Below are 13,486 nucleotides of genomic sequence, written 5' to 3' on the forward strand. Positions count from 1 at the left end.
TAACACAATATAACTCAGCCTTCACCTCCTTCTGAAAAAAAGCAGGACAGAGTCAGCAGTAGCTCAAAGATATGGGGAAGGAGAAGCATCAGCAAACAAGAATTGGCCTCAGAAAAGGAGAGGCTGTGCTTCAGAAATAGTTTTTTTAAGCACCCTAACAGTCGTACACTTCAGGGCTTCTTTTGGTTTTAAGTTGGGATGTATGCATACATACATACCAAAGGCAGCTGTATACAACAGTGAATTTCCTAGAACCAAGATTTCACATGCGTTATTTAAAAAGTGATATCCCTTCAACCAGCTTCAGCTACAGAAAAAGCAGATGATAAAAAACCCCAGAAAAACAAAACCAAACCAAACCAAACTCTGCCCTCCCCCAGCAAATTCATGTCCACACATGGAGAGTCAAACTAAGATTGTGGGAGTTTAGGAATCCTCAAGCTTAGGTGTTAAGAGTGACACTCAGAAACCCACAGGCTCTGGGCACGTCAAATTTTATTAAAAATTAAGAGGTCCAAAGCAAGGCAAAGCACAATGATGCCCAGCATCTTTCTTGCTTAGTATCTTGCTCAGTCCAGGAAGCAGCAGCAGACACTGACAAACATGATGCCACACCTGAATCATACGCCTGCACACACTGTGGTAAAATGTTGTAACTAAAATAATATCTACAACCCAAATTAAAAACAAACAAAAAAGCCAAAAAGCAGAGAACTGAAATAGAGAACAAGTGTGCTTAAGGGATGTTGCAGAGTAATACACAAGCTGACAGGTACCAGAATTTTTAACAGAAATATTCCCAGCTTTAGCAGCAGTAGAGAAAATATTAAGGGAATCACTCTTTTCCTTTATGTTCCCTTTATTCCCCTTTATGCATTCTTTTTAAACCAGTAGGTATTCTCTATTCAGAGGGTTTTTTTGGAAGGAGGGGTTTTTAGAAGGGTTGTTTGGTTTTTGGGATTTTTTTGCTTGCTTGGACAGAGGAATTTTTTATCTTGTATCAACCAAACAACTTGAACACTTTGTTTCCTGTCTACAAAAATCTTTAGAGAGTGCAGAAAATCATATAACAAAAAATTTAACAAGTTTACTAGCTGATTAACTTAAGGTTGTATAGTCTTTAAAAGTGTTGTATTCCCAGATTTTTCTAATTTTAAGAAGTTCTGAAGACAAGGAGGCAGTTTATATGAACCACAACTGAGGTGCCTTCAAGGATGGCTGATTCCCTGTTCAGCACTCACGAGAGATGGCAGAAGGGCAGACACACAGTAAGGCAGGCTTTGTGATTTATGCAGGTACTGACACTGCAGGGCACTGCAGTGCACCTCTTTGTGCTCACAGTGCAAGCACAGAGATTTCTTCTGTAAAATTCACCGTGAATTTGTGGTTTCCAGGGGGTGAGCAAGGAGAGAAAACTGCCCTGCAGCACAGAGAAGTCAGTGCTTACAAAGAGCACCAGGCTTGCATTTCTCATCAATGCAAAACTGTACACAGTAATGCAGGCTGTGAATACTTCTGCATGGTTCAACATCAAATTTTCATTATCCTGGACTTTTTTTTAAGTTTTTAAAAGTAAAACCTCAGTAAAATTTCCACTGAGTTACCAAATTAATCAATACACAAAATATGTATGATACATGTATGAAATAATGTGAAGCTACACATCTTAGCTGTTCAAGGTTGCTCCTAAAATCTAGCAGTACTCTGAAGTACATATTTCAATTTTATGAGCCTTATGATGGTGATAGTTTAAGGCATGGCATGATCAGCATTCTTTTATTATAGAAATATTTTTCTGTAACAGAAATAAATATACACTTATTCCTAAGGTTCTTCATATCTAAACAATATAAACCTTTAAAATTTTTCTCCTAACTATACTAAACTACCTTACACATAAAATTGTCCTCAGACAAAAAAGAAGACACTAAGACCAGTAGCCTTTGATGGAAACAACTACTCTGGCAGTCAATGACTACAGTATATGGCCTTGCAAAAGTGGAACATACCCAAAATGTTTACAAATGCTAGGAAAGCAAAATCTCATTCAAAAGTACATTTTCTTTGATGAAATGAGTTCTGATCACAGAAGAACCTGGAAAAAAAATTATTGAGAAGTATTTATTTAATGCAACTACAACTCTTGTTATGCATTTTGCCACAAGCCCTTCCTGGTATTAATGCCCTTAAGAATTTGAATCTTCTAACTCTGGAATGCACAGTATGAAACCAATTTGCAATAGAAGAAGAAAAAAGAAATCACTTCTATTTAAGCTTTCCATATTACATTTCAGTAGGCCAAAGTCCAATTCCTTGCTTTTTTCAAGGCACTCGCCCAAAGAGAGTCCTACTGAAAGATCCAGGGCAAAATATAGCCCATTTAAAAGAAAAAATCTTTGACACTTCAATGTAAACTTCTCACTGCAGAAGTCTGTTTGCCTGTACAGCCAGGAAAGTCCAGCGAGCAGCAGAACTCAGGCCCACAGAAGCCAAATTTCAGAAGTTAATTTAATAACTCTAAACAACTTGAATTCCTAACAACAGACGGATTTTGGAGCACTTGGATGTTTACAGAGCAGCAGCATCAACTTCCTGGTTGATGCATCTATAAAGCATTTTTGTGTGTCACTGGTCACTGGGGGGAATTGAAGCAGAGCTCTTGTTAGAGTAGGGAGAGTCTGGGCACCACCCCAGCCATCACAACAGGACCACACAGCACAGTTCTGTCATTCTGCAGGGACTCCTCGTTAAGCAATGCCACCGTCTTACAGGTAAACAACTTCCTTACTTTCAATTACACTCTAAAAAACAAAAATGCACCACTTTACATTTAAGTGTGTACAATCTACACAGGGTCAGCTTTAAAAATGGCACTGATGTATTTCAGTTCTTCATAGGAAAAAAAAACAATAAAAAAGCAAAATAACATTATCTAAAAATACAAGATAAATAAAAACCACTGGCTTATACATCTGCACTTAGGTAGTAGATTTACAAGCAAACATGTGAGACAGATTTTATTTTTAAAAAACCCAGAAGTCTGATCCTGACCAAGTGCTCAGTGCTTCCCAGCACAGCCCCAAGGAGCTGTAAAGCCTCTGTGTCCTTCAGGCATATGCACAGTGGTACCAGCATACACAAAGAGTCCCTGGAAACACAAGGCAGGAGAGGACACGGGAGAGAAGGAAGAAACAATTCTGCAACACTCCCAACATCACCATGAAGAAAATGCAACATATGACAATGCAAAAAGAAATACTGCTGCAACTAAGACTCCATGCACTCCACTTATACTGAACACTCCTACACTCTCAGTACAAAGCTTTAGTAGCTAAGACACCTGGTTTCATTCTGGGTATTCCATACAGAAACTTTGGACTTAGTGGATGCTTTAAGGTACATATGGTCATCAAAACATTTCTGAAGGGAGCAAAAGAAGTGAGCAGTTTCTATAAAAGAGGAAGCTATAATGGATTTTAATTCCTCTTAAGCATGTTTAATTAAAATTATTAAATTTTAATTAAATTATTATGCCTAAAAAGACAATGTTATTTGATGCTTAGTACTCAAGAGTTACAATGACTGGTGTCTGCCCTAGATTCCAGCAGAGTTCTCTAGTTCAGTAAGACCACTGAAAGGCAAAGAAACACTGAATGCAGAGTGAGTAAAAGTACAAAAGAAATACCAGAGGATGGAGATGCCTCCGAACTGCAGCGACACATTCCTGTTCTACTCCTAACACCACATACTGGCCTACTTCTGCCCCACTGCAGTTTCAGGAATAGCAACAGTGACATGAACTTGTCCCATTTAGCCTTGTACTGCACTCACAGTGGCATTACAGCACACTCATTTTTAGAGAGCAAGTTGGGAGCATAGACATACCACCTATGATCGAAGTGCACTGCCACAAAAACAATGAAGCTACAAAATTTACATGGACAAAACAAAAAATTTTATTAGCAAACAAGTAAAGATTCATCATCACTGGTATTGTTTTCAGAGAGGGAAGTAGATGACTGTAACATTGGCACTTCCACAGAATGGCAACAAGCTGCATGAACACCCAAAGGCTCCTCCTGGTATGAGTTAGGGCAACATTGGTTTTGTCCATTCACTTGGATATGAACATTCATAGGGCTGTCTGGATAACCAGACTCCCACTTTTTTAAGGGTAATCTACATGGATCTTCACTCAGTGGATGACTTCCACTTAAACTACTGTCCTCTGGGACAGTCCTCCTGGATACTGACCCTCCATGGATCGTTTCTGTAACACTTTCAGATAAAGGATCTCTGAAAGCCTTTCCTGTATCTGCCTTACTGGGCTGCTTCAGCTCTGTGTCAGAGTCAGCACTTAAGGATTTATCGGTGTGTCCAGCCTCAGGCTCTGCATGTGCTGCTGTGCAAGTATTCTGCTGGAAGATGTTGGAAGGCGATGGCTCTGTCGTTTCAGTCTCTGGCTGCAAGCTGCTGCATCCAGCTTCTTGTGGGCCCCTGGCTTGGCCGTTTGCCTCTGAGCTAGGTCCTTCTGGGGAAGGGGGGCCACTCCGAGCCGTCCCACCAGCGCTGCTGATGATTCCATCCCCCAGGGTAGTCTGTGAGGTGCGGGCAGGTGTCAGCAGGGGGATCTGCCCTCTCACCCGGGGTCTGTGGAAGAGCCTGCTCCAGAGCCTGCCCAAGCGGCGCCGCGAGCCGCGCCGGGACGAGTGGCGCCGCATCTGCCTCCTCATGGCTGTCCGGATGTTCTGCAGCACAGAAGCCTGCAACACAGTGAGCACAACACCGTTTCACACGTGCTCAAAAGGTTTCTCAACCCTCTTCTCCCCACGGATATCTCCACTTTGCCACAATACTCAGCCTTGATCCCTGTGCTTTCTTCTTAAATGTGTATTTTCTAACAAACCATTTGAGAACACCAAAGACAGCTCTGCCTGTACCAGAAGACTCTCATAGATTCATAGAATGGTTGGCTCACAAGGGACCTTAAAGATCATCTCAATCCAAGTTCCTTGCTGTGAACACATCCCACTAGACCAGGCTTGAACATTGCCAGGGAAGGGCAGCCACAACTTCTGTTCCTTACAGTGTTTCCTTTATGAGCTTCAGCTCTGCTTTTCTGTCCAGAAATTAATTTTCCACTAGAGTAACAAACTACAAGTGCTTTATCACATTAGGAGCTGTATTTCAGATGGATACTTCTGACAGGGTGCAGGAGTTTTCTGAGTACTCAGCAACGAAACAGAATGACTTAATGGCTTGCCAGTGTAATTTGCATGTAAATGAAAAACAATCATTTTGGAAAATTAAGAATTTTCCAAAAATTCTGCTAGAGATTTATTTTCTTATCACTTCAGGTGCATTTACCGTTTCAGCTTGAAAAGCTCTTTTCTTCTATTTTCTTTGTGACCTTTCTCTCTGTCACTATTCATTCTATCTTGATGTACAGCAAAAGTGCTTATCTCACTGCTGCTCCCCAACAAATACATTAAATGTGTTCAAAACTACCACAGCAGGAACTGCGGCTCTTCAGCTCCATGTAACACATATACATTATTATTTTCGCATAATTAGCACAGCCACTGAAATACAGCTCCAGATTGACTTTATCTAATTTATAGTAGTTTGGCTGCTGAAATATTTACTGGCACATAAATGTCTGCATACTTGTGATGCGTTGTAGACAGGGAAGTCCTCGACTGGGGGAATAAGTCCTTGTGCAATCAGCTGCCCGTAGGAAGGTGGAGCTTCTCGCCGCACAAACTCTGCCTCCAGCCGCGTCATCTGAGTCTCAAATGCTCTGGGAACAGAACCAGAGAGAAAACATGGAACGGAAGTAACAGTTTGTCCTGCCTCCCTGACATTAATGTAGAAAAGCACTGCCAAGGGGCTCATGCTAGGAGTAAAACCACAAACCTTCCACTAAGCTCCATGAAAATCTTATCAGGATGCAAAAACAAACAAAAGGACTAAGAGTACAGGGTATAAACATGAATATATCAAACAAGCAAACTCTCCAGTGCAGTCTCAGGTTGGACACTGTGGCAACTGAAGTTTTTAAAACTGGCTAGTAATTGTTGTGCCAGTAAAAGCAGTAACTTGTTCAGCAAGGGCCCAAAGGTTATTTTTGGAAAAGACATTAAGAACTGGAAACAATCACACAACAGGGGCAGCTTGCAGTTGCAGAGAGATTTGCCAGTCCTGCTGGAACAGAGGCACTGAAGTTCCCACCTTAGCACAGCAGCTCTTTTGCAGGTCCTCAGTCATGCAGATTTGATCAGGAGAGAATGTAAAACACACTGTTTAAAACACAGTGCCAGCAGCATAGCACAGAGCTGGTGCACATGATGAGATGGGAACCAGAAGTCACTTATGACTCCTACAAGGCAGAATCCCACTTCTCACAGGCAAAGAAACACACACGCTACACCTAAAATGAGGCATACAGAGCCACAGGAAAGGGGCAGAGCTTATACCATGGACAACTCCCGCTGAGAACAGGCCCCACCATAGCAGGACATCACCTTAAGCAGAACTGAGAACTGGAGTATTTGGGGAGGGGTGAATGATTCTTCAATTCAGATTCAGTGAAGACTTCACTGTAGCAGTTCAGCAGCTTTTGGCAGGGGCAAGGGGTTTGTTGCAAGGAGATGAGAAGGAAAAGGCAGATTAGGTTAGAAATAGATTCTGCCTACCGCACAATAAACACGTACTGCTCACAGACCACAGAAGAGCTGATATTCCACTCACTACTCCCATAAATCTTCTCTAAGCATAATGCGGTGACTACTATTTAGCTGTCATCAGGTCCTTGGATTTGATTTCACAGTATTTTGCAAATTCTCTGGTAAAGAATCAGCTTTCTTTTCCTTTTAACAAAATTGAAAAAACCACCACAGCTATGAAAACATCAACAGAGCAAGACAATTACCTGTACTCCCTGGTCCTCAGAGAATATAATTTAAATGCACAACCTAGTGCTATCACTAACAGCAAGCCACACACGAGACTCCCAATCAGAGCAGCTGTGATGACCTTCCTGGGAACAATCACCAGGCAGTTACGTTCATCACTTCCATCCTGGCAGTCTTCTTGGCCATCACAGCGCCAAGTCTCAAAGATGCACAGATTTGTCCCACAATGGAAATTTCCTGGCTGGCAAGTAAAGCAGTTTTTTTCATCTGAGCCATCTGGACAGTTCTTCTGGTTATTACAGCGGTCAAGTATTGAGTAACAAAGCCCACTGTTTCCTTCACATGGGTATTCATTCTTCTGGCAAGCAGGACAGTTCTCCTCATCCTTGCCATTCGGACAATGCCACCAGCCATCACAATGCTGCTTATCTGTGAAACACTCCTCATCACTTCCACAAGGGTGCTCCCAAGGAAGGCAATAGCCTTTCACCTGATAGGTTGCATTGAATCCATGGCCAGTGCTCTTGGAGCGGGCATGGTATGAGACAGTGAGCTGGCCCTTTGATGACTCCACACTCACAGAATGCCTGTTGTTGTGGTGTGAAAACGTCTGCATTAATTTATCACCTCTCTCTCCGATGCCATCATACACCTTCACATAGTCATTGTAGCCTAACTGCAAATCGAGCTGCAACAGAACATGCCGATTATCCTGCGTGTCCACATACCACGTGCAACGAAGGTCTGACCTGCTGTGGTCAGCACGGAATAGGTCTGGGGAAGCAAAAGATCCATAAAAATTCCCCAGCTTTTTGCCACAGGAAAGATCAGGACAATTATCTTCGTCCGAACCATCACCACAGTCCTTAACTGAATTACATCTCAGCTCGTTCATCAAGCACTTGGTGGAGTGCCCTGCACTGCACTGAAACATTCCTGAGGGACAGATGCTGGATGGAGGATCTGTTGGAGGGACAGTGCAATTCTTCTCATCTGAGTTATCACCACACTCATCCATGGAATTACACTTCCAGGTACTGGGAATACACTTCCCGTTTGCACAGTGGAATTCATCTGACTGGCACGCAGACTGACCTATCTTTCCTGTGAAAGAGGATAAGAAGAAAAAAAAAAAAATCAGCGTCAAAACTTTTGGAACTCTCTCATATCACTTTTCAACATCTACTACTATGCATGTCATAAGCTAATTAGTCAGGCCAGTACACTTCAGCAATACAGTTAAAAAGCCAGATGCAAATAATATCAGTGTTACCACCAGTACTTTACAGTAATCAACGGCCCAAGATGCTTGTCAAAAAAAAGTACTACTGTCTTCCAAGTTTTGCCAGAGAGAGCATGAAGTGAAGCCAATGAACCCGTAAGATTTTACCTCTAATATAAGAAAGGCGAAATCCCTGAGCCTGTCCTGAGCTTGATGCATCTGAGTGAAAAAATATCCACACATGGTCCCTTGCAGAGATGAAAGATGGAGGTATGGAAGATCCACACACTTTGTACTCCTCCCTCTTGGAAGATGGGCCAATCATCAACCAGTCTACTGCACACTTCTGAGAGTCTTCCAAATCAAAATTCTTGAAACTGTCAAGGACAAAAGAAAGCACAAGTTACAAAGAAGACACGTATCTGGAACAAAACCTAACAGAGAAAGAACAAATCCTAATGGCTGACTTTCTGCATCAAGCAGTGCTGACATAAAGGTATCAAAGATAATGAAACATCTACCTTCTGTATACCACCTTGAGAATACAGAGACAAAGCACAACCCTAATTTGGAAAAGCACCCATCTCACAAGCATAAACATCATACCAAAGCAGCTCCAGAAGCTGAATGAGTCCTTTTTTACTCAGTCCTTAAATAAAACTGCTTCCTAAAATACAGAGATGAGGAAAAGCAAAATTCCACAATACATTATACAGAAAGCAGATTGATTTCAGCAGTCGTTTGCAACTGTAAAAGCTATGAAACTAGGGATGACAGGGTTGACTACTGTCTTGGAAAAAGAACAATAGGAAGCAGTACGAAGGACTCTAAAGGGCAAAGTATGAGAGACAAATCTCTCTTCGAGCCATGGATGGGCAAGGAGAGATCAAGAAGAGAACAGGGGTGGAAATGGAACCTAAAATCTAACACGATTATCTTTTAATTCAAAGATTAAAATATTCCCTTTCTGGGAGTGGAAATGCAGAACAAACAAGATTATAACACAGTCAAATTTCTAGCCCTTCTGCTGACACCAGCCAAGTGATTATTCAATAGCAGCTTATCTGGTGCAAAGAGGAGCCTGTTTGCAGAACACTGAACACAGCTGGATAATACGCCCTAACCCATGGCTCAAGAACCATATGTGGTATTTGTTCTCTGATGAAACAGATTGCATTTCCATTCAGCAATCTGCAATGACAATAGCAGATTGCAGACTGCACAGAAAAACACTCTCATTAGGAAAGGGCACACTGTTCAGGACACTTAAGAGATGAATTTTGGTCCTTTTCTATGTAACTCAGCTACACAGAATTAATTTGGTAGAAGTTTGTGCATACTTCATGCATATATCTAGACAGAATTTTCAGAAAGGCAGAAAAGCTGTTGGAAAATACACATCTCCTTCCCTAAAGGATTTTTCACAAACATCAACAACAAATTCTTTGAAAAAGATACATGGAAAGATAATTTTCTGATATCAATGTGTATTTACAAAAGGCTGTCAGTGCCTGCCAGATCTTGACCTTTGAAGCTGAAAGAGGAAGAACAGCAACCATGTAAATCAGCTAATTCATTTAGGCAGGAGACTCAGCCTACCCACACCTCTAGGTCCTGCCAAACACATTGGCTTAATAACTCTCAAAGAAAATGTTATCAGCAAGAGCATGAGAAGTAAGAGAACGCTGAAAGTGAAAAGTTAAAATGGTAATTAAGAGATGACAAACAACATATGTGCAAGGACAATCCACCCACAAATGTCCTTCCTCTTCTCTTTTTTCTCCCACCAACCTCTGTGTGTCTTCCCAGCTGCGAAGAAATATTCCCACAGCACTTAATTCTTTGCTATAAGCAATCTCATCAAGCTTCTGAAACCAGCATATTTTGCAAGGAAATTTTAGATGACTGTGCAGCCAAAATCAAAGGATTTAAGTACTCAGCCATTCAAAGATAAACCAGAATATTTCTATTACAGGTGTTCAGCATAAAATGCTCTTAATGATCAAAAAGTGAACAGCCACTGCATCATGAAAAGGAATTATCCAAAGCATCAGGGAAGCTATAGGTACTCACATAAAGTGTGTTTGTTAGATGAGATGCGAGACAGCATTACTGAACTACCACATCAGTTTTGCTCTCTGTAACTCATTTTGGCACCACACACCACGTAGGGTTTCTATCATCTACTTGCAGGATTGTTCATAGGAATTTTTTAATGAAAAGTTTTTGACTAAGTGCTAGAAATACCCATCTGCCCAACAACAGAAGTTTTTAAGAAAAGGGAACAGGCACTAAATTAAGAAAGGGAAACTAAAAACTGGGAAGGGGGGGTGGGAATGACTAAAAAATTTCTGTTACTATGTTAGAAATAAGTTCATTTACTACATCTTTTGAGGCTTTACTGTTGTAGTTATTTTAGATGCACCATGATAAACCTTAAAGAGGCAAACAAATTGTTCTTATCTTACCCAGTTCCCAGCACTCCAACTGGGTCCCACAGTCACTCACTTTCCTCGCTCTGCTGAAAAGAGCTACTTTTGTCTATCAACTAAATAACCCAGCCATAGCATGGTTACACAGCACAAACTGCACAACCCAAGGGGAGAATTTGCCTATACAATAAGCTGTCTATAACTTACTTTAGAAAGCACATCTTTCAAGAAAAAAAAAAAAGAAAAACATTGAATACTTTCAAGATTTACACAAAGGAAGAGTACTGAAAAGTCAGCTACATGCACATACCTTGTTTACACACTCCTTCGTAGATGACAGCAATACCTCTCAAGAGCCTGCATTCATGTACAATTAATATATTTTATTTGTACCTTGGAAGTCTAGTATTGTACATTGCTAATAAACAGCTTTTTTTGGTTGTGGAAAAGGAGCAACCTTTAGTTCCAGCTTCCAATGCAGAAGCCCAGGCATAGAGAGGATAACTGATTTTCCTCAGTGTCACTTCTGGATTTCAGAGAGATTCAGAGCAGAATCCCACACTTCTTCACTAGCAAATCCAAACTTCAGCCACAGAGTACAAGGGTGACAAGGCAGAATAGGTTTGCAAAGGAACACTATGTTTAACAGATTCCTTAAGAACACCAAACCTCTGAGAGATACACAAGCTACTGAAAAAAAAAAAAAGCCTTGGTATTCAAAAAGGGCAATACAGAATATTCACAAGAACAAACTCTGCTACAAAAACAAACATCTTAATCCCAAGTGCCTAGAAGTTTCAAACACAAATTCTCTGTGTATGTTCTAGTTCTAATTTGAAATCTTGTGTAATAGATACCACAGCAGTTAAAATTTCTTCTGCTAAGAGCCAAAGCAATTACGTCCCCCCCTTATGCAAATTAATCAACGGATGTATCTTCAACAAACTTTCCTTTGATTAAGACATTGTCACTCTATTTCAGCACCCTTTTAAGTTATATTGCCCCTACTAGAAGCAAATTTTTTCTCATTTACGTTGATGGTGATTGTACACAAGACCAAAAGCATGATCTACTTGAACAAGCCCTCACCACAAAAACCACTGCCTTCTAAATAAATATGAAAACAATATGAATTTGTATGTTTGCACTTGTAAGTATATAAAATTTGGCTTCACTTCATAATGTATTTGTGACAAGGTTTTGTGTTAGAGGTTTCTGCCATCCTACTCTGACCTTAAGTAGCCAACTGATTTATTTTAGCCAAGACTCCTGAATACTGCATGCAGCCTCTACTGCTTTAGTCTTTTCATCATCTCTTATTAGATCTAGAGCTGCTCTATTGTAGTCCTCTGAAGAATAACTTAATCCTGCTACCCACAAAACATTTATTTATTCAGCTGAGCTTTCTCAAACTGGAATGCAAACTTTTCTATCAAAAGGGTTGAACAAGTATTGGTATACAGTGGAAATACAGGACAAAGACTTGTGCTTGTACTACTGGTAGGACTACACAGACACTGTACAGTCTTTGGAAAAGTACTGAAGTCTGTAGTTACTGATCTTGAGGGAAGTCTCAAACCTTTTGTACCACAAAACTACATCATTTTATGTACCTAAAACAAGAAACAGGAGCCATACTGAAACAGAGAGTATTCATATATAACTAATGTGTTAAATCTGTAAGTCATCCATATCTCATGCAGCACCAGCCAGTACCATAGTACTTTTAAATATCTTGGGCAGGGAAGCACAGGATTTGAGAAGAAAAGCAAGTCAGTTCTGCTCAGTCACTAATCCCTCTCCAGCAAAACCCTCTGACAGTTCTGCAGGACTGGAACAGGGACCCAGGGGTCCATCCTTCCGCAAGCTGCAGGGCACAGGGTGTTAACCTCCAGCCCTTGCACTCCTCAGCTACAGCCCCATCCCCACTGCAACCCCTGCTCCAGACATCCCCCTCCACCCAAGAGCTTCACTCCCAAGCAGTGCTCCCCTGCTTTGGCATCTTGGCACGTGGAGAAAAAGGGAAGGAGAACCTGGCTTTCCTCCAGGCTTTTTTTCCTCTCCACAACCAGAGCACACAGCCCTAGTTCACAACAGGGCAGGGAGAAGAAAAGGAGTATTTCCAGAACTAGAACTATAATGTAAACAAAATACAACCCATCACAGAACATCCTTTAAAATGGCCTGGTCCTCAGGCTGCTCTCCCTGCTACCTGTGGATGTCCAAAATAATACAGGAACGCAGAAGGAGACTGGTGTACAAGATCAAAATCACTGGACAAAAGTTTGCAGGTTATGCTTCTCCTGAAAGATGCTATTGTCTTGCTCTTGGAATGTCTCTTCCATATTTTTATACAGAAATACAATAGCCAATTAAACACTGAAAGTATTCAGATTTTGAGGATCAGAACAACTCGATCTGAACTGAGAAATGCAGCACTAAGTCTTGTTTTTCCTGAATGCTGCAGGAATCAGTAAACTCATGTGATTCTTTTCCCAGTGGCATGATATTGAAATAGAGGTTACCTCCAACAGTGAGCAGAGCCCCAGGAGTTTCCAGGAAATTACAGTATTAGTCATATATATCAGGTTTTTACTATGTACTCACATGAAGTAACAGCCTACAATGGTATCTTCCTACTATCTATTTTTACATTGCTGGAAAGTACTTCATTAAACCAGACTACCACAAACACACATTAATAATCTATATATATATATGAGAAAAATGTGCTTCCTGCAAAACTAATGCTTAGAAGAGCTTAGTTTTTTTGCCATCTGCACTGAAAGGAAAAGTAGCAGCTAGGAAAAAAAGTACTTCTATAAATAATGTAGGGAATTCTCTACAACCCTTTCAGTAATTTAGGCACAAGGGACTACAGATAAAAGAAAAAGAAAGCTTTCTTAGTAACTGGGAAA

General features: G+C 40.9%; 1 protein-coding gene across 2 annotated transcripts in view; it reads right to left on the reverse strand.

Moving 5' to 3' along the window:
- Window positions 1-478: 478 nt before the first annotated feature.
- The window catches only part of LRP3 (LDL receptor related protein 3), a 30,870-nt gene continuing 17,862 nt past the window's right edge, over window positions 479-13,486 (reverse strand). For both annotated transcript variants that reach the window (XM_077786265.1, XM_077786266.1), the window contains 4 exons: window positions 8,305-8,513; window positions 6,932-8,018; window positions 5,668-5,800; window positions 479-4,763 (listed from right to left, as the gene is read on the reverse strand). In XM_077786265.1, the coding sequence (XP_077642391.1) occupies window positions 3,960-4,763; window positions 5,668-5,800; window positions 6,932-8,018; window positions 8,305-8,513 (2,233 nt within the window). In that variant the 3' untranslated portion in view covers window positions 479-3,959. The remainder of the gene's footprint in view (window positions 4,764-5,667; window positions 5,801-6,931; window positions 8,019-8,304; window positions 8,514-13,486) is intronic.

The sequence above is a fragment of the Lonchura striata genome, chromosome 13, assembly GCF_046129695.1.
Source record: "Lonchura striata isolate bLonStr1 chromosome 13, bLonStr1.mat, whole genome shotgun sequence".
Lineage (NCBI taxonomy): Eukaryota > Metazoa > Chordata > Aves > Passeriformes > Estrildidae > Lonchura > Lonchura striata.